General features: G+C 36.7%; 1 protein-coding gene across 1 annotated transcript in view; it reads left to right on the top strand.

Moving 5' to 3' along the window:
- TRPC4 (transient receptor potential cation channel subfamily C member 4) overlaps window positions 1–22,268 on the top strand; it is a 160,772-nt gene that overhangs the window by 27,834 nt on the left and 110,670 nt on the right. The window contains exon 2 of the mRNA XM_059996055.1: window positions 15,702–16,106. Within this exon, the coding sequence (XP_059852038.1) occupies window positions 15,729–16,106 (378 nt within the window). The 5' untranslated portion in view covers window positions 15,702–15,728. The remainder of the gene's footprint in view (window positions 1–15,701; window positions 16,107–22,268) is intronic.

Here is a 22,268-nt window from a genome sequence, read left to right as displayed (position 1 = left end):
TGCTTGGGTTTATACCTCAATTCTGCCACTTACTAGTTGTATGATCATGATGCTGGACGCTCAGCTTCTCTGTACACTGGTGCCAAACTGAATCTCAGAGACAGAGTTTTGAGTGAAGTAGAAAAGGATAGCTTTATCACTTTGCCAGGCAAAGGGAGCCACAGTGGGCTCCTGCCTCGAAAAACTTTGTTTCCCAACTTGGAGGGGCTCGTGAGAGGTTTTATAGGAATCGTTTGAAGAGGGCACGATCAGCAAATTCTTCTGATGGGTTGCTGGCGAGGTAGCAGGAGTGAGCATCATCAGCCTTCAGGTTCCCACTGGTCTGGGGTCTACGTGCTTGTGGGCAGCATACGTCATTAATCGTTAACTTCCTCACCTGGAGGGGGTTTCAGTATCTGCAAAACATCTCAAAGACGGTGTGTGTATTGGTTGAATGGGAAGCAGGACCTTGCCCCAGGGCTGCATTATTGTTTCTCTTGACTGTTTTTTTCCTCCCTGATCTGACATCCCCTCTGTTCCCTAATTAACAACTGCTTGGATCTGTCCGTTGGAACTCAGGGAAGGTCATGGAGGCTGAATGAAAGCTATTTCCTGTGATCAAAGAAATGGGGGACACAGACCGGCTTTGTGCCCAGGAGTCCCACAGGGCCCTGCTCAGTATCGATCATAGGGAAATATCTTAATCTCTCAGAGTTTCAGCTTTATCATCTATAAAGTACATATAATAAAGTTACTTCCTCTTGGAGTTGTAAGAATTAAATGAGATAGTGTATATAAAGCACGTGGCAGAGTACCTAGAACATACTGAGCACCCAGTGAGTGTCACCTTTCTTTACTGCGGTCTTTCTGTGGAAGTTTCTAATCCATTCCCTCATCCAGTATAATTCCTACTTCCTAATACAAACAGGGTTTCTTGAACATCTGGACCATCAAGAATCTTACTATGTAGATTTCACCTTCCAGACAGTTCTGCATTTGCACATGATTGTGTGGCCTCTAGATTGTAGTCCTTTGGAGCCGTACTCAATTAGCTAGGAGATCCTGAACTGCAGCAGTACTGAGAGGTATATCTTGATGGCCTTTGTAATGACCTCTGCAATCATTTCACTTCTTTCTCCCAGTGCTCCAGAGTGAACAACCAACTTTCTTCTAGCCTTATAGCCTTGGCCCCCTCTTCCTCCTTCTGCTGATGTCATTTTCTTTAGTCTTCCCAAGCTCACTCCTTTGGTCATTCGGATTCCAACAAACTTCCCCTAATGCAGTAATGGAACTAAAGTAGCCACGTGGGCCCTCGGTATCACGTCACCAATTTTATTTGTCTGCACTTCCGGATGATCTTCATGATAATTTGTTAAATTTGTTTCTGTCTCCCCATCGTGAAATACAAGTTCCATGAAAACTGTGGCCATATCTGCCTTATTCACTTACTGCAGTTTTCTCAGCATATTATACGCGTCACCTACGAACTATACGATACATATTTATTGACGCATAAATGCAAGAGAATCATTTACTTCAAATAAAATGGCAGAGCAATTTTCATATATCTAGAATATCTTCCCCACATTTCTTATTTGTCAAGATGGCACTCATTCCTATTCTATGAAGTTCTTTAAGCTTCACACAGGAAAAAATTAGTCTCTCTCCTATGTGCTCCTATAATACGCAGTTTCCTTAGATGCAAAGGCCTTTGTTAGATATGATTTTGTAAGAGAAACTACTTGTGCATTTGGTCCATACTGGGCTGCGACAATTTTCTAATAGGGGTCACCCTATATAGCTTGAAGGAGATTCCTGTGCTTTTTTAAAAGATTTTTTTAAGGTGAGTTGAGAATCATTATGTTCATAACATGGAAAAGAAATGCATGGGTTTATTATATAGCTAACCAGCATATTTTATACACAAAAACTTATAAAAACATAGAGTATGTCCTGGTTTTTAACATTCAATTACCTTTAAGTAAAAACTCAGGGGAGGCCTTTGATAAATGTGACAAAATGTAATGTTTCTGGTAAGGTGCAGATTCTGCTTTCGACAACCTGTTTATCATCATTTGTTTACCCACTTTAGTGTTCCACGCAGTTCTGATTTGGAACACTCTCTTCTTTGTCTAGAGGTTGCTAACAAAAATTCTAAGCGTACTTAATCTCCATCTGCTCTTGTAAATAGCTCAAGCGCACGATCTTAATTCATTCACTTATTTGACAAAACAAAACTGATTATTGGGCTTCCCTGGTGGCGCAGTGGTTGAGAGTCCGCCTGCCGATGCAGGGGACACGGGTTTGTGCCCCGGTCTGGGAAGATCCCACATGCCGCGGAGTGGCTGGGCCTGTGAGCCATGGCTGCTGAGCCTGTGCGTCCGGAGCCTGTGCTCCGCAATGGGAGAGGCCGCGACAGTGAGAGGCCCGCATACCGAAAAAAAAAAGAAATGCTGAATTCCTTGTGCATAATGAACTTTTATGAAGAGTATTCTGAGCAGTTGAGTTTTAAAAAAACTAATTTGTTTTTGATTTGCATAATTGATGTTTGAGTTCAGCATAGAAATAAACTCGGTAAATTGAAAGGACATGAAAAGATTGAGTGAAAGATTTAAAAGTTCAAGACAAAAGGAAGAGATTGCCTTTTATGATATTTATGATATTTTGTATAGTGCTTTTAGGTTGTTATTCAGTCTGAATTACTCTCCAGAAACAGCAAAGAAAGTGAGAGTCGCCTTGCAGCACAGTTCTACTGAGCTTTAACATTCTGGGTTTAATTTAATATTGGGAGTGAAACCCACACTTAATTATTTACTAATTGCTACATCTCACATGAGCAAAGGACTAAATTATATTCTCTTTTTCTAGCTGCATTCATAGTGAATTGAACCAGATTATTTGAGATGCTATGACTGGAGAATGGGAAGGGGGAGATGAGGTGACTATGACTTGCCAGGGGTCTTTTTAGCAGGCATCTATGAGCCTGGAAATATTCTCCAAACAGGAGAAGAGCCAATGGAGGAGTGACAAATAGGCCTCCGTTATCTTGAGGATAGGTTAATAGGGCTGCTAAGACTTGGTTTGCAATGAAGCCTAAGATCTGAGGGACCAATGTTTAGGGGAGGTCCAACAGTGCTGGTAAGGACTCAGAGGACTTTCTGAGAGCCAGTGATGAGGAATCTGAGGTTCAGAATTAGACCAACTACACAGGTAAGGCATCACTGGAAAATTAGGGAACATGATAAAAACCCAGTCACTGGGAAACTGAATGGCCATTTCATTAACAGAGAGAAACGCAAAATGTGTAATATGGGATGAAGAAAATTGGACATAGAGTAGGGAACACATGTCTCAAGCCCTTGTGACCTTGTCAAGTTAGGTATCTCACTATCCATCCCAAGGGTCACTGATCAATTGTGTTTAATCCAGGCAGGTTTCCTGAGGATTGAGTTCATACATGTAAAATTTAGGACAGTGCCTGGCATGGATTAAGTGTTCTGTAAGTGTTGTTGTTTTGGTTGTAACAGTGTTTTTGTTGTTACAAGGGACTGAGTTTTAAAGTAGACTCAGTCTTTGCAGATCTAAGCAGTAAGGTAAGAACAAAATTCCTAGGGACATGGCGGGACCAGCCTCATTAAGCAACAGCCCTAATCTAATAGGACTCTGATCCCACCTGCCTAGACCAAAAATTGGTTGGGAATGTGGAATAGAATTTATCCTGAAGGTGTTTACCATGTCTGACCCTGACTACTTACTGAAACCATCAGCATTTTGCAGCATCTTCCGGATGCAACACTAAGTGGCTGCCTGTCCTTGCAGAAGTTTAAATTTTTTTCTGAGCCACAGAAATGTATCTTTCCTGTGACTTTGTATAGTTCTTTCAAAACCCCCAATTTATACAATCACTAACAAGTTCAGTATTTGGTAGGGAATAATAAAGTCACTAAGTAATTTAGAACAAAACTGGGATAACCAAAATTCTAAAAGGCATAATAGGAGAGACATTGTGTAAATGTCTGGATACTTATGAACAATAACAGTTATTCTAGGAAGAGAAACTAGCATAGAATGGGGGAGCTCTTTCTCATCCCCATTCCTTTAAAAAACTGCTTCCTCCTCCTGGAATTCCTTGCTTCCAGTGAACACTGGGGAGACACCTACTCATAGTTAAATATTTACTTACACAGAGCTCCATTAACAAGCATTTCTTTCCCCACAGGTACAACTAACTGCTTTCTCTTTGGAATCCCCAAGAAACAGTTTATAAATCTGTACTGGAGACCTTGCCACGTGGTGTTTATTATTGATTATCAACAAAACTCCTCTACTAGATAGTGTCTTCCCTGAGGTCAGGGATTTCTTGCTGTTGTTTTAATGGCTATATTGAGATATAATTATGTGCCATAAAATTCACCCAGTGGGATTGTGTTTTATTTGACTTTTTATCTTCAGCCCTCAAAATAGTCCTGGTGTGATACAGAATTAGCCTCAATAAATCTTTTTTTGAATAATGGAACCCACATATGAAGGAGTAAGGATTTCCAGTGGACACCGAGCAGATGTGAAACTGATGTACCCCAGTCAACTAGTTTGTCTTCAGGATCAAGTTGGTAGATCAGGTCACCCTCTGCCACCCGCACTCACTCTATACACTTTCCTTTAAAGGTTGTGCCTTCAGGAACTTCCCTGGTGGTCCCGTGGTTAAGACTTTGCCTTCCAGTGCGGGGCAGGGTGGGGGGGGTGGTTGTGGGCAGGGTGTGTGTGTGTGGGTTCGATCCCTGGTCGGGAGCTAAGATCCCACATGCCTCGCGGCCAAAAAACCAAAACATAAAACAGAAGCAATATTGTAACAAATTCAACAAAGACTTTAAAAATGGTCCACATCAAAAAAAAAAAAAAACTTAAAAAAAAAAAAAAAGAATGGGCCTTCAGATAGAGGAGGGGACATTGCTTAACCAAAAGTGACCCCTTGCCTGAAATTGCAGTGGACTAGTATAAATAAATCAGCTTCAGGATTTACAACTTGGGACCTTAATAAGAGGCTTACCACGCTATCTTCAGTAACTGAAAATGGGGAAACAAAACAAAACAACCTATCTTTTCCTTTTTGTATCAGGACAGGTTGTTTTAGGAATACAGAGAACAATGGATTGGGAAACATTCATGGCTTAAACCTCTAAACATAAAAAAATTTTAGGAACTATGTATCAGTGGTTGCAGGGGAGTCTAGTTTTGTCCCCCCAAATGCTAAGAGCTCTCTTGGTAATGCTAAATAAAGCAAATTATACAATCAATAAGTACAGGGAACACTGTTTTCTACTTTTATATTTCCTCCAAATGTCTCAGATAAAGGCTATATGAGAAATGAATGTCATATAATAACTACCATTTAGAAGAAAAAAACTAATGTAGACTGTCGTATTTACGGTATAACAAATAAAGATACACGTGCGAATTTTAAAAATTATACCCCTAATAAAAACATTCTGTCTAACCCTAGCATGACGGTAAACCTGTATATCTTCACTACCCAAACACAAAATATATTTTAGTTTTAATAATAAAATAGTACTTTTTAGAAACAAAAATAACCAAATTAACTTCATAATAAATACTTAGAATTAAGACTACGATGTAAAATTCTAAAAACTGCGTTATCTTCAGAAAGCGAATTTATCTTTGTAGTTATAAAATAAGTAGATTTGAAATGACTTCATACAGTTGTGTTTATCTAAACAACTAATAAGTTTGGAAACAGTTTCCTTGGAAAACTCATTTGTGTATAATGAGGAGATACCCAGTCTATAAGCAAGAGCAAAAGTCATGTATCAAAGCAGAATACAAATAACCTTGTATTTATAAAAATTAAGTCAAAAATTATAGAGCTTTATGAAAACATGAAGATGATTATAAGTTTAATAGAGGAATAGAAAGAATGACAAAGTAATGTGTCTAAAGTCACATGGCTTATTGGCAGAGACAATGACAAAAGCAGACACAAACAGGATCAGAGTCTAATCACTACAGTCATTAAAGATTATCCACTTTGTCATCTGTCTAGTTCTTGAATTCTCTCTCCAGTATATTTTCCCTTTTGAGTTGTCTCTTGCATGCTTGAATACTGTCAGCAACAGGGAGTTTACTAACCTCTGAGAAACACATTTAATCTTTGACAACAAATATTACCATTAATAGATCACTCTTTAGTTGAGAAGAAAGCTTTTTCATTATAATCTCTACCTATTAGTCTTTATTCTAGTATTTGCAGTCATGAAACACAAGTCAAATGCCTTTTAAGCATGAGACTTCTGCTAATTATCAAGAACAGCTGATTGTTCCTTTTATAAAGTAAACTTCTACTTTGTGATTAAGAGGTTTTTTTGTTTTGTTTTGTTTTTGTTTTTAGTAACATATACTGTGTTCTCCTTATCAAAACTTAGAACATTTAGGCAAGAACAGAAATCACCAATTACCCATAGGTAACCTTTCTTAATTATAAGCATAGTTACCTCCTTCTTACAGGTTTTATCATTGTTGTAGACATTAATTTTACTGTGTTCAAAATTTTATCCATGATTAGCACGTATCATAATATGATCATTCTGCATAATATTAACTTTTAATACATATTATTTTAATAGTGGTGCACTTTTTAATTAAATAGATATTTAGCTCTTAATTGACTAGCTTACAATTATTGGTTTTTAAGTCTCTCCAGTTTTTTCTGACAATATGTTAAGAGTAATTTTTCCTATGTAAGAGTTATTTTTCCCTTTGTGCATACATCATTGCCTGCTTTATGAAATACACCTCCAGGGTTGATTCCTGGGAGAGATATTCGTGGGGTAAAGGGCTTGAACCTTTCAAAAGGGTGATACACATATTTCTAATTCCTTTTCACTTTAAACTATCACTAACAATTAACAAGAGAAGTATTTTCACTGCATCTTTTCTGGTACCGGTTATTCTTTTGTATGTAACGTGATCACATTTGACATGCAATGTCTTTTATCGTATTGGTAGACTTCACAGTTTTAGAGGTCAGTAAAGTAGAATGCGTTTTCAAATGATATTTTCCAGTTATATTTCCTTTTCTCCCAGGAGGCTGTTCTTTTTATTCTTTGAATCTTAGTGATTTTTCTTTTCTATTTAATAACCTCTTCTCAGTCATATTTATTTTGAATAATTTTCCTAGTTGTTTTGCCTCTTAATTTTGTACATTGTTTTCATACTAAGATTTTTTGCATTCTGTATATACATAGCATGATTCTTCTTCATGGTCTGACATTTTCCTATCACTTTGCTTCAATATTTAACTTTTAAATATACTTTGAATCACTCTTATGGTGTTACTAAATAATTATTTCCAAAACTTCTAACCAACTGTCTCAACATTGTTTATTGTTATTCCATTTCCTGCTCTGATTTTTCATGCTTCTTGGTTGATACGCTACTATGAAATATGTGTTCCATTACTTCTCCGTGTCTCTCTCTCTCTCTCTCTCTCTCTCTCTCTCTCTCTCACACACACACACACACACACACACACACACACACACACCACCACGACCAACAGCAATAACATCTAACATGGTATCCTTACCTCTGCAATAATCTAATGGGTATTTTTTTTTATTTTGGCGTCATATATTTATCAAATATTCCATATGTGCATACAAATTTAAGTATTTTTATATTACTTTTGCTATCACTACAAGATTTGTTCCTTTTTGTTTTTCTCAAAAGACTCACCATTACCGTAGTTACCATTCATACATACACACACGTGCCCACACACAATGTCAGAAATTAAAGGTCAGCTATGGACTGCAGGATCTGGTTGTTCTGGGTGACTTTTGAATAAATTTTGCTGTTGAATATTTCATTTTTGAAATTAGGTTATTTTGTCTTTCTTTTGTCTCATCTTGTAAACTGCTTATCTGCAACATGTATCGCTTTTCCCCCACATTTCTTCTTAATATTGCTTCCTTTATGACAACTTATGCTTTCACTGTCCACAAGTAGTGACATCTTTGACACAATGAAAGAAGTAAAAGTGTTTCTGATGTAGTAACAGCAATATGTGTGCACACATTCTTGTTATAAAATGATATATGTATCCCTTAAAATCTTCACATTCTATGAAGGTATGAAAAAATAGGGATATGGGTAAGGATTAGAATGAGAGTACTTGAAATATATTCAATCAGAGCACTAATAAAATATTAATAAACTCAATAAAATATGAGCAGACATTTAAATCTCCACAAACATACCACCATCAGAGTCTGGGTCTTGCATTCTTAATCCTAAGGGTTAATGTTTCCTCCTTCGTGATATAAACTCTTGACGGCATTCACTTGGTTTATTGGCAGATGGTCTTAGTTTTCACTCTTACGCATTTCCAAATCAATCAGCAGCCTAAATGACCATTAAAAACAGAAATTGGAGGGACTTTCCTGGTGGTCCAGTGGTTAAGACTGCACACTTTCACTGCAGGGGGCCTATGTTCCATCCCTGGTCGGGGAACTAAGATCCCACATGCTGTGCAGTGCGGCCCAAAAAAGCCCCAAAACAAACAAAGAAAAACAGAAATTGGATTATGTACGTCCTCAGCTCAAAGCCCTTCAAGAATTGCTTATTATGTTTTGAATACATTCCCAGATCCTCGCACTGCATTTCCTGGCTACAGAAGCCATTTCTTCCACTCTCTCCCTTGCTCACAACACTCCAGACATGCTGTCCCTGTTTTACATCCTAGAATGCATCCTGCCCCTCCCGCTTCACTGTTTTCTCACTTTCAGATCGTTTTAACATAATGGTCTTCTCTGCACTTTTTAATTTCACTTAGCTGGCTTTTTGTCATCTTTCATGTCATAGAGAGGTAACCCCTGAGCCCCCTACCTAAGGTAGATCTCCATCTTTCTCCACCCCTTCTCATCATTTGTTTCCATTGTAGCCCTTAAAAACGGTAATTTTGCTGTGGGTTCCTTTGCTTTTTTAATTTTTTGTGGGTCCTGTCCAATGGATCCTAAGCTCCGTGAGTGCAAGGATCCCGGCTTCAGGGTATTGCCAATGCTTAATATACACATTTGACATACAGATGTTCAGTAGATACTTTATTCATTCAGTAAATATTTATTGTGTACTTTTTACATACTAGACCCTTTTCTAAGCCTCGTACATAGATCAGTGAGCAAAACAGACAAAAACTCAACTATTTAAACCATAGAAATCTTTCTCTTTATATGTATACTTTCCGTATATTGTAGTGTCATCCTATGATCAAATATGGTCTTCATGTGAGCAGTCTTCTGAGGCTGTATGCATGAGACTAAGTTTATTCCTCCCTGTATTTAAATAATTTTAATAAATATGAAATTCTAGATTCAAAATTCTGTTTGGGGGGGGTTTATCCTTTTCTACTTTTCAGTCAAAACCTCATTACATTCTAACCTCCAAATTTGCTGTTAAGAGGTCTGATGTTAATCTGATTCTTTATTCTTTTTATGTATCAGACTCCCAAAACATTATCATAGTTTTCCAGTAAAGCAAGGATAAGTTCTTTATAACTCCCAGCAGTAGGGAGAACATCACATTGATACAGCTGTGTAGTGCCACCAAAGGGGACAGTTGGGGAGAATATCTGTAGGGTTTTCTGCCCTGGGTACAAGGAGTTTAAGGTGGATATTTCAAGATAGGAGAATGATTGATATTGGGCAATATTTGTGACATACTAATTTAGGATTGGTAGATTTGGCCAAGTGAGGGTTCTGGAGAGAGTCTTGATAAGTATAGTGTTTGATAAGGAAGCTGTTTGTCCAGGTGAGCAGGATATTATCTCAGATAAACCAGGAATTTCTTGATGGGAATAGTGAAATCCTGAGTTATTTATTGGTTTCAGTCTTATCTTCCCTGGGCAAAGTTTTTCTAGAACAAAAACTAATGTTGTCACAGCTACTCCTTATGATGTACGTGGTAGGGGATATTCTCATAGGGGATATTTTTTTCTCTTCCTTTATAATTTTTTTTAATCTATGAAGGAGTTATTCTTATATATCTTATGTGGTACTATGGATTCTTTCCATGGGAGGTCTTATATCGTTTATAATTATGAAAATTCTTGGTCATTAATACTAAAAATATGTCCTGCACTCCATTATTTTATTTTCTCTTCATTCAATTGCTATTTTATAGATTTTGGCTCTTATACATACATTCTTTTTCTCTTCACTTTTACTTTTTCCTAACTGGGAGAATTTCATGATCTGAACTTTCCGTTTACTGATTCATTCCATGGTTATTCTACCAGTCTCTCCAATTACTTATCCTTGATGATTTCTTATTCCTCAGATTTTCTAATATTCTCTTTATAATTTTGTAGATATTTATACACGTATTTTAGTCTCCTGTTTACAGGTATATTAACTCTGTTTCTCCCATTATAAGACATTCATTTTGCTAGCCTTGGCTGTCTTGTACTTTTTTCCTCTGTGCTCGCTTTTCCCTGGAAGTATCAGCCAACTGACCAAAATCTTATGCCGTTCTGATGATTTAGGTAGTAGTGATAGGAAGTGTATTCCAGAGCTGAGAGCTATAGATGAGTTGATTTACACGTTACAGTTATAATTCTTTGTATGGGTGAAAAAAACCTTGGGGGTAAGATAGTTAGAGAAGAAAACTAGGTAAAAAATGAAAGCATTTTTCCCGGCGTATTCAGTAGCTTCGTGACTGTTGGCTGGATGTCCGGTTATGCACTGTTGCCTTCAACAGGCCTACAAGTGCTAAACCATTTTTGGGCACCTGACTGAAGCAATTTTACCCTATTAACTTTATTCCTTTACCCAAAATGACAGAGGAATGACTCTGAAAGTATAGTCATTAATTCATTGATTCATCAACAAATTTGGGGCACTAACTACCTGCTTAGCATTGGGGATGCAATATTGTATAAGTCACAATCTTTTATACAGTAAAAAAAAAAAAATGTTCTAAAGCTAAGAGGTCCACAGGGTTTACGAAGATGCATAAAAAAGACCATTAACTCTGCCTTAAGAGGAGGAGAAGAAAAATCCTCAGAGGCTATGATACTTCACAGAAGGTTTTTAAAACTTGGCAAGAGTTGCCAGAGACTCAGGGGAGGAACAATTTTCCTCTTGTAAAGAAAAGTGTGAGGAAATGCTTAAAACTGTAGTGGCCAAGTGGTTTGGGATTCTTGTCAGTGTAAAATAAGGTTTTCCAGGAACTGCCTTGGTAGATATATCTGAGAAGGCATTTAGAAGCCAGGTCATGGAGGTCCCGTATTCCATAATAGGTTAGTGTTTTTCCTGTGAACGGTTCTCAGTCATTTGAGGATTAAAAGTGAGAGAGTGATTGAATCAGCTTTACATTTTAGAAATATTAGGCACGTGGCATTGTGGAGACTAAACAGGGAGGATGAAAGGATAACATCGGTGAGATTATTAGAAGGATATTGGTGTAGCCACGTGAAAGATGATGAAGAAAAAGCCTGGAGTTAGGAATGATAGCCAAAATGAGAGCATTATGCTTTTAGGTGGAGTACGCATTATATCAAAGATTATTGAGATAATATACTATACCAATAGCAAGAAAAAAATCCAATTGGATTGAGTGTGAATAAGTTATCTGAGAAATTGTTATTTTATATCAGATTTCAGAAAAAAATACAAATACAACTTAGATATGTGCCATAGTTTCCTAACAAAAAATGAGAGTCTTTATTTCTCACTGTGTCATAAGATCACACGTGTATGAAATGTATCTTTTGGTAGTTAGGGAATAAAAAGCGAAAAGAAAAAACAACGTTGTTTGGGGAAATTTTATTTTACTTTTAATGATGCATACTCAAGAGTGGAGATTTCTATTTTCTTTCCTTTGTGTTCTTCGGAATTCAAGTTCACTGTTCTTTGCACCACACAGCTAAATTTATCCCTTAGGGAATATGCCTTCAGACCCTATAAATATCTGGAACTTTTGTTTTCCTGCATATCTTCATGTCGTTTAGATGTTTGTGGTTTTCATATCTAGGGACAATTTTTTAAAAATTTCTCTTGGGATTGATGTCAAGGTGAAGCTCTCCCGCAGTTTTGTTTCTTAAGTCCCAAACATATTTAGGGAAAATAAATGTTGGGTTAATTGAGAATTCACGTCGCGGGATTTGAGTTTTTCTTCATCTCATCCCATAGCTCTTCCAAGTCTTTGAAACATAACTTGATGAAGCAGCCATATTGCTTCTGGCTTATGTGTCATAAAGGGGGCATTGAAATCAAAGGATTTGTTCACCTCTGTAATTTATGGGGAAAAAAATATCTTTTTCCTCCAGAAAGTTTATTCTGAAAGTGCAGGGTCAGAAACAGGCTTTTATTTCCACATTTGAGGTCAAGATATTTGCTTCAGTGAGACCCCTGTTTTTTTTGCAGACGTTCTATCCAGTAGCAATTCCGTTGTTGCTGATAAGAGTGTCAGCTCAGGAGCCATCGGCTTTATCGGCAGCTTCTCCTTGCAATTACATCCGTGTATCACAGTTTTCAATTGTTAAACTTGATTTTTGTCCTTCTGTTAGTATCACTGCACCAGGTAATCCAGAAGGACAAGTGGATGTACTGAAAAATTATATACTCTTCCTGACTTTAAGTTTTTAGCCATCAATCAGAGTTGCCCCACCTTCTTTCTCTTCCCCTCTCTCTCTCTTTCTCTATGTTTTACTATTCCACTGTAAATATTTAAATTTTATTTACTTTATGTATTTACATAAAGTAAATAAGTACATAAAGTAAATAAATACATAAAGTAAATTTTATTTACTTTATGCATTTACATTTTAAGTATATTTCAAATCCACGTAGGCTCCCAAACATGAATTCTTGTGTGTGTGTTTTTTTTTTTTATCAAATTCAAGATGTTAAAAGAGGACAGCAGATAAAAGGTCTTTCTCAGCACTAACTCTTTGATTCTCCTCACCCATTCCTTCATCGTTGTTGTTTCTCCTCACTTTATAGATGGAGAGACAGGTTATCTAATGGAAAGTCTCATGCCCAATTCACATCTTAAACACAACGTTGAATAGAATATATCTTTCTCTCAATGTCATATTACTCTTTTTGAAACTTACGTAGTTTACATTTATGGTAGTTATCTGGATTAAATGAAATAGATTTTAGTAAGTCTAACTTCTCATTATCTGTCCCCTCCTCTCGCACAAATTCTCCAGTATCTGCTATGTTGTGCTCCAATCCCTTCGTTGTCACCAACATCTTGTACTCTGAAAATGAGAAGTCAAATGCTGTTTGCTGTCTAACATTTTATATGATACCATCATTAATAAAACAAAGTAAATGAAATAAAATGAAATACAGTTTTTCCATCCTCTAAGCTGATTCCTAATCCTGACTGAGCCATAATTCACATGAATTTCTGATACTGTGGATGTGTATGTATGTTCATACTTTCATTTTAACCTGTATTTTGGGCAAGCTACAATGAAACACTAGTCTTAAGCAAAAATATTGTTGGTGGGAAACCTTGGATTCAACTCTAGAAAATGAAAATTAATGTATTTTTCCAAGAGCCATGGGTAAGGACAAAGTGAGGTAATAGAGAATGTATACTGCTGAAATAGAATATAAATGGTGGTTATTATCATTATGAAGATTTACACTATAGTCTGGATAAAATTGCCATGTGAAAACCACAACTTTGATCCCGCACACTTTCATGGATGCTGACATGGATAGAAAAGTTGTGCTGGGGAAGCGGGTGACAGTTGCCTTCCTAAGGCAAATATCTCAATGTTACCACTGATGCATATATGGGCCATTTGGGATCAGAAAATTAAAAAGAGATAATGTAACATAATAATGATGTTGATTTTTGAAGTTTTGGTTATACTGGAGGACTATTAAATTGTCTTTGTTGTCTGATAATATAATTTTGTTCCCGTTATTCTAGTCAGTTAATGCATTGTCTAAATACTGAAATTATAGTCAAGCTTCAAGTAAGCAATTTGCATGTCTAAAATTAATATATCTGAACACCAGTATTAATTTTTATGTTCCTCTGAAAAGGTAATATTGCTATTTAAAGAACTTATAACACACTTTGTCTGCAATTATAAAAATAAGTTTAGATCATGCTGTATAGTTGGTCATTATACATTTAAAACACCAAGACTAACAAAATGTGAAATATTTGAGAAAAATATTCTGGATTATTGGATTACCACTTTTTGCTTAGTCTATGAAGAGGCCTTAATAAAGTGCTGAATCAAATATGCCAGAAAGGAAGAAATTATGGAATTGCAGTTTTGTGTATTAGATCCTGAACCTAGATATTTGAGAACTCATGATGCATAATCTGGACATCAAAAAATAAAACTTAACTATTTGATAACTGAAATTACTGTTAAGTTGAGGTAGCATACAAACAATGCATACTTTGCCAAATTGAGAACATGACATTAAATATAATCACATTTGTTAATGCAATGCATGTTCAAGCTACAGTTAAAGCATTATTCAAATCTGGTTAAGTTACTTATAAAATGATTAGGTCTAAAAAGATCAATTAAGATGAATATGCATGTTCAGGTACTTAGAATACCCCATTTTAATTTGATGTAGTGAATGTATGTAAATAAACGTGGGTTGAATATAAATGACGTAGAATAATAAAATAGTTCAGACCGTAAGTATGGAATCAGGACCTAACAGCAGCAAAGAAATTATATTCAAAACAGAATACATTTTTCAGTAAGTTTGTACCTCTAAGATGATTACCAAATCAGTATAACTTTTAGCGACATCAGACTTTTTATTAATCTATTTTAAGATGATAATCTCTTATTTATTTGAAATAATTTCCTCATCTTCAACTGTATATTTACTGTAACTTCAAAATAATATTACATTTTACAATAAATGTATTCCTGCCTTGTGGTTTATTGTTTCATGATACAGAGGTAAGAGAATTAAGAAAATAGCATTTTCATAATAAACCATATATTTAATCCTTTTCTACATGCTGCTGTTGGAAATTAAATTGCCTAGACTCATCTTGATAATTAATACCATTGGTACACATTCTTTCTTCCTCAATGAATTTACTTACAAGAGGAAAAAAATAAAATTATGCTCATCGGGCTCAGTATGATATTTTATTGACATTAATATCAGTAACTCACAGTAACTTTAACGTCAGTTCTTACAAACATTAAAACTAGAAATGAAAGTGAAAAACATTTTGCCCAGATATTGATACTCCGTAATCTCAACAGCATCTCCATGATGAGCAAAACTGACAGTGACTGACATTCTTGAAAATCCCTGGTCCAGTTTGGGGACCCCAGAGATACAGCCTTTGACTTTCAAGGTTCTCCGTTAAAAACAATATATATTTATGATAAATTTTGTAAATAATTTTTAAAAATTACAGGTGCAGCCTCTGACAGACGTCACTTTTTAAGTAACTTGCCAAATACTGGCCTCTCTTTCTTCTTAAGTAAGAACTTTGAAACCTGTGTTTCTAGATAACTGAATAATTATTGCCTATTTCCATTGTTTAAAGGGAACATAACTTCTCACTTAGTAATTACGGTTTCATCGTTGTTATTGGCCTCATTGTGAGTTGTTAAATGCGATGCGTAATCATTCAAAAGTGTGCTAATACTAATCCTTGTGTGTGTTGGTTTTTGTTTGCACTTTCAGAGACCAAGAAATAGCATGGCATGAAACATGGCTCAGTTCTATTACAAAAGAAATGTTAATGCCCCCTACAGAGACCGCATCCCTCTCAGGATAGTCCGAGCAGAATCAGAGCTCTCACCCTCCGAGAAAGCCTACTTGAACGCTGTGGAAAAGGGAGATTATGCAAGTGTCAAGAAATCCCTAGAGGAAGCTGAGATTTATTTTAAAATCAATATTAATTGCGTCGATCCACTTGGAAGAACTGCTCTCCTCATTGCAATCGAAAATGAGAACTTGGAGCTCATAGAACTACTCTTAAGCTGTAACGTCTATGTTGGAGATGCTCTATTACACGCCATCAGGAAAGAAGTTGTCGGAGCTGTAGAGCTGTTACTGAACCACAAGAAGCCCAGTGGAGAAAAACAGGTACGTGCAAAAATACTAGCTTTAGTTTATTTTACTTGCAGAAGGTTTCTGTGGATGGTCATATTCTCCCCAAATACTAAGAAATGTTAGCCTTGAAATCAGAACTATTATGACACAAAATCACTGCTAAGTACACATTTTATACTCTCCAAAAGTCACCGCCCCCTGCACCCCCTACCCCGGCTAATCAGATGTTAGTGAGAACCAAAGCAAAACAAAGTAGCCTGTGGTGGCTTCCCATACATTGGAAACGTTTCTATCTAATGGTCAATAATGTTTTCGGGGGGCTACTGTGTACGTGTGGGTGTTTCTCCTCTCGTGCGTCATTTTCTGACGTTCTACAGTGACAGGCTGAATTCTTTTGCTAGTTTCCTTTTTAACCTGCTTGCCTGTTCTGGAATTCTGCATGTTATTGCAGAAGTGAGTCGTACATATAATTCTGATATTGTTCTTTAGCAAACTCCAATAGATTCTTTTAAATTGAGACTTAAATGTTTTAAAAGCAGGAAAAAAAAAAGATTACTAAAAAGTAACTGAACTCTGACTGTAGGCTTAACTATATCAAATTTACTAATGGCAAAATGTAGCTGTATCTTAACATCACAGGTAGAAAATAAACCAAAATGGCACACAATTATAAATACAATGTGGTTTTATTCCTATCTCCCTATTTTTTTTTTTACCACTAAGGAAGTGGAGAAATCGTTGACATAAATGAATAAGGAATCTATTTTTTCCTTATTTTCTGTTTTTCCCATTTGTCCATCTAGATCCTTCCCTTTGTTACTGCCCTGTATCTGAATCGTCTCTCTGATCCTTTATCCTTTCACACTGAACTCTTCACTTCCCTGCATCAAGTCTCACTGACTAATTGCAGAGACAATGCATGTACTTCATTGGCTCAAATCTGTCCTTTAAAGTAAAATCTTATAAAAATGTGTGCTATTATACAGCTCTAGCAATTTCTGTTCTATTTGATAAGGCGCAAACAATTTCTGCAAATGATGGACTCTTAGAGATGTTACATTCCTTTAAAGCAAGCTCTGCTGTAGCTACTATTCTCTTTGCTTTACTGGAGGACTTTGATCAGAATCCCCACCATAATTAGGAGAAGAACTTCATGGCTGGGTGTCTCCTGAAAAAGTCTCCCCGGAAGTTTGTGTTGTATGGCCCATTCTTATGTCTCACCACCATGCACCCCTTTCCCTTACCTGAGCCCAAACTTTGATAAAACAACACTCCACGATGACAGTAGTTCTTTGCTTGTTGCTTTACTAGCTTTTTGTTCTCATATCCAGTTGTTTGGGATACCTTCCCATCATATTGGTAAAACTTTCCTGATGGAAGGATTTGCTTCTTTCATGTATCCTTTCAAACTTGTACTGACCTTGACAGAGGTGGATAGGTAATGGTAATATCTGAAGGCATATGTTATGTTATATCGCAGTTTTCCACCACTAGAGGAACACAGGACACGTAGACAGGAATGAGTAAGAGTGTGTTTTTATCTGTGTAAGTTCAGGCTCTACATTCCCAGGCCCCTCGTGATTTTGAAACTCCTTCCACAATCACAGCCCTAAAGTATTTGCATTTCCTAATAACAATGATCTTATATCGTACACGCTGTTGTTTCATATCTATAAGGGCAACCATAAGACAGATGTTGGGACTGTGGGCCTAGATCATTTGAGGTTGCAACAAGTCAACAGAACAAAATTGCAATTGTGTTTTCTCTGTTTATTACTGTATAACCTTCTTAATTCTATTGTCTAGAGAAGAGTGACCAAACATTTCAGTGTCTCTTTAGTAAATGACATTTGTGCTGGCCAAAGTAATTTGGTGTCTGGAGAAGATATCTGCTATTATGAGATTGTTTGTTGGAAGATGTTCAACTTCTGAGCTAAAGTCTAGTCTGACAAGTGGGTCCTGGCTTCTTAGAGGCACTTGATCTGAACCCTGATAATTAATAAAAGGCAGTAAAGGTTTGCAATCTGCCAGGAGTCTGAAATATCCCAGGCCATGTGTTTCTGGAAGATTTCTCTTGTATCAGTTTGTAAGCCAAGAATTTTCCTTTTCTATTTGCACATTCTAGAATTCCTCTTCAGCGAAGGCACTGAGAATCAACAAAACATTGCATCTTTTGGTTTGAACTTTCTAATTTGGAAAGAGCAACTCCAGTCTACCTCAGAGTGCCTGGTATCTTGTACAATAAAAGTGAGGTTGTTAGGTCATGAAATGTATACAGTATAGCCCATAAAAGAAGTCCTCAGGGCTTGTTGGGGGGAGGAAAGGCAGACAAACCCCATGAGAGCCTGGCTGTTAATCTGTGATCTACATAGATAATGCATCTCCTAAGTATGGCCAACCTTGTTTGGAATAACAGTTTCCATAAGCCAGTGTCTGGTAGGTAACAAATAAATTCTTGACAGGAATTTTTTCTCTCATAAATTGTAATTCCTTAGATGATTCTTGTGATCATTGAAAGCCATTTTGTGTTTACTATTTTTGCCTAATTTCCAGTCTCATGGGCTTCCCCCAAAGACCCTGGAACACATTACCATTAATTTTGTTGAGGTCACTGAAGCCGAGTGTTAAAACCTGAGAACACTAATATCCAAGAGGACAAGATAAACATAACTTGTCTTAAGATGAGTCAAGGAAGAGGATCTAATATAAAAAAAAACCATACAAATCTGAGGATTAGAACACTTACTTAGAACTTAAAATGTGACAGATGTGGATCAGGAAATACAGTCTTCTTTTACAAATTTGTCACAAATTGATTTCTTTCTCCTGAAGAAAGATGCAATGTGTGATGGCCTCCTGAAATCATGGGGGCTTGGGAGTTCAGATTAATCTGTTTACTCTTCCAGTACATTCACCAGGGAACAATTTACAATTTGCATATGCTTACTGTGTCAGGCCTTAGCCCTGGCACTGGGGAGAAGACATTATTCCTGTTTTCTAGAGTCTAGTTGTGAAGAGAAACAGGAAGAATATCATGGGAATATGAATAAAGATGGTCACGGAAAAGATAAAAGAGAAATAAATCCTTGGGTAATTATGAAATTAAATTGACCGGACTTGGTAAATACAAAATATTATGTTTTAAGGTTTATAACTGGGGAAAGTTAATTCCATTAACTGAGATAGAGATTATAAGTAGGGTTTATGAGACCTGCTTGGATATACTCAGTTTTCGATTTATTGACATTAACATCTAGGAGATAATTAGAAATTTTGGACTTAAGAAAGGGGTCTAGGATTGATACACAGATGATAGGGAAGACATTGAAACACATAAAATCACCTGTCTTCCTATCACCCTGACATTGATTGTCTATCCTTTCCATCATATCTTGTTTAAATGATTATGATTGCTAGTATGTCAAAAACTTTTCTCAGTGCAGGATCTAATGAAAATATTTAGGTTTTGTCAGATAAATAGATGGGCATAGATCATTAAGTATTTCCTTCCCTATTTAATGTACTTCTTCATAAACCAGGGTTTTCAGTTCTTAATGTTTTATTTTCATTTTTACTGTAAAAAATATAAAGTAATACTTTATTTCTTTCATGTAGTAGACAGCATGGAGAACCTGTAGTTCTCCACACTAGGCAGGAAGATGGAACATCTTACTGGGGCTGCTCTCTTGCTAGAATCATTACTCTGATACTCTCTGATGATTTATTAAACTTTTCTTTAACCTTCTTAGTACCTTATTTCTCTACAGGGAATAACCGACAGTGGCTTCTTTGCCCCTTTTCTCAGTCAGTTGATTGGTTACTTGACTTGTAATTATTTCTAGCAGACCTTTCTCTTTGATATCTTCTAAGGCCAGATTCAATTTCAGTTTTAGCTGCTTCGGTAAATGTTTAGCAGAAAAAGAACTTTCTTTTTCACTCTTCACTCAGACCGTAGTACTAAGTCTTCAGTATCATCAAAATTTCTGGGAGGACTTGTTAAAACATAGTTTGCTGGATCCCACCCCAAGAGTCTCTGATACAGCGGGTCTGGAATGGGTCACTGGAACTTGTGTTTCTGACAAGTACCCAGGTGATATTCAATACTAATGCTTCCGGTCTAGAGACAACACTTTAAGAGCCAGTGACTTAGAAGATGTTGACAGTTACAGAATACCTATAGTTGTCTACCTTGTGTTAGGTGTGCTGGACTCTACCATGCTAACCTTACTTTAAGGAGATTTCAAATAATTAGCTTAAATATGAATGAGTAAGTGATATTTAATGTATGAGAATTTCCCAACTTCACTAATATATTTATTACATTTTCCCTTCTTTGGGAAAAATACTTTGCTAAACATTACTTATCAGTTCAACAGTTAAGATCCTAGAGTATTTCAATTGAAGAAATTTTTGGGTTGAAAATTCTGCTAAAAAGAGTACCAGATTTTAAAATTTTGAGGGATCTTGGAGACCATCTAATCCAGTCACTTCATTTTACAAAAGAGGGCAAGGAACCATGGACCCAGTGGCCTTTAGGGTTTAACCTAAGCAAAAGAATCTATAAATTAATAGCTAGCAACCAACCTGGAGATGGTCTGAATGATGAACGTTCATTGAGCTTGTCACCATGCCAATAATTGTGATAAGAATTTTTTTTGCATTATCTCATTTAATCTTCACATTATCCTGTGAAGGTTGGTGCTTTTGTTCTCCCCATTTATAGATGAGGAAATGAAGGTACAAAAAGGTGTAAGTGACACGTCCCAGATCACAAAACCAGGAAATACCAGTGCTGGAACTCAAGAGTCAGAAGATAACCACCACACTGTCTGGCTCTAGCTGATTAGTTAATAATGCTAATTTAAGATATGGGTTATATAAATTTAAAAGAGGTACATATTTAGGCTGTGTCTCTGTCTTGAACACTATGATGCCATTTATAATTTAGTGGCTCAATAGATACTAAGTCATTAGAAGCTGTGAAATGCCAGGGAAGAACAGAGTCGAGTAACAGAAATGCTGACTTCTAGCCCTGTTCCACACTTGCTAACAGGACAAGCCTCTGAAAATCATTCTGAGCCTTGGTTTTCTTGGCTCTTAATTGGAATCATAGAATTAATTTACTTGCTTCTTAATGTCTGGTGGTGTTAAAATTCTGTAAAAGTGTTTTATAAGGTGACATGTAATAACTTAATATACTGTTATTACTGTTTTATGCCATATTCTCTGCCTTCCTATTGACAAACAGATATATGAATAATACAATAAATACTGGAAAGAAGTCCAGCCCTGGCAATTTACCTTTTTGACGTGTGACTTCATATTCATTTGAAAAATCCACTCACTGGAAATAGAAAACCTGTTCAGGGAGAGCAAAGTAGAATTTAACTGTTTACCCTTTTTCTTTCCATCTCAGTGCACATAGGGGATTTAAAAACTAATTTCTGTAGATGTTCTAATGCAATTTGTGACTTTAGAAACAGTACCTATTATGTGATCAGGAAATCAAAGGGTGAAATAGGAGACTGGCTTTAGCAGGTTAATGCAAATGTCTATCCAAATCAAAATATACCCTGCTGGGCTTCCCTGGTGATGCGGTGGTTGAGAGTCTGCCTGCCGATGCAGGGGACACAGGTTTGTGCCCCGGTCCGGGAAGATCCCACATGCCGCGGAGCGGCTGGACCCGTGAGCCACGGCCGCTGAGCTTGCGCATCCGGAGCCTGTGCTCCGCCACGGGAGAGGCCACAGCAGTGAAAGGCCACAGCAGTGAGAGGCCTGCGTACCACAAAAACAAAAACAAAACACACACACACACACACACACACACACACACACACACACATATATACCTTGCTGACTAAAAATAAAGGGCAGTTTTTAGTTGATATGGGTGCTAATAAATATATCCCTGGCTAGTGGGCAGAGATAAAGTTTACTTTTATCTCTTACATTCATCTGATTTTCCTCACTGGACTTCAGAACAAGTAATTTACTTTCTGCAGTCCCATGAACTTCAAATGGTCCCTATTAAATGTCGTATCTGCTAAGACAGCCCATCTGTTCTAGTCTTTGGAGCTGCCCCTTGCAGAATGAAAACATTTCAGCTTCCTCAGTAGTTAAACACTTGAGGTTACCCCTTTCTATTTGCTTTTGTTACATCCTGGATATTGACAGTAAGTGAAACTAAATAAATGT

The sequence above is a fragment of the Delphinus delphis genome, chromosome 18, assembly GCF_949987515.2.
Source record: "Delphinus delphis chromosome 18, mDelDel1.2, whole genome shotgun sequence".
NCBI lineage: Eukaryota > Metazoa > Chordata > Mammalia > Artiodactyla > Delphinidae > Delphinus > Delphinus delphis.
The sequence above is the reverse complement of the archived record's forward strand: the minus strand, read 5'-3'. Positions and strand labels throughout refer to the sequence as shown.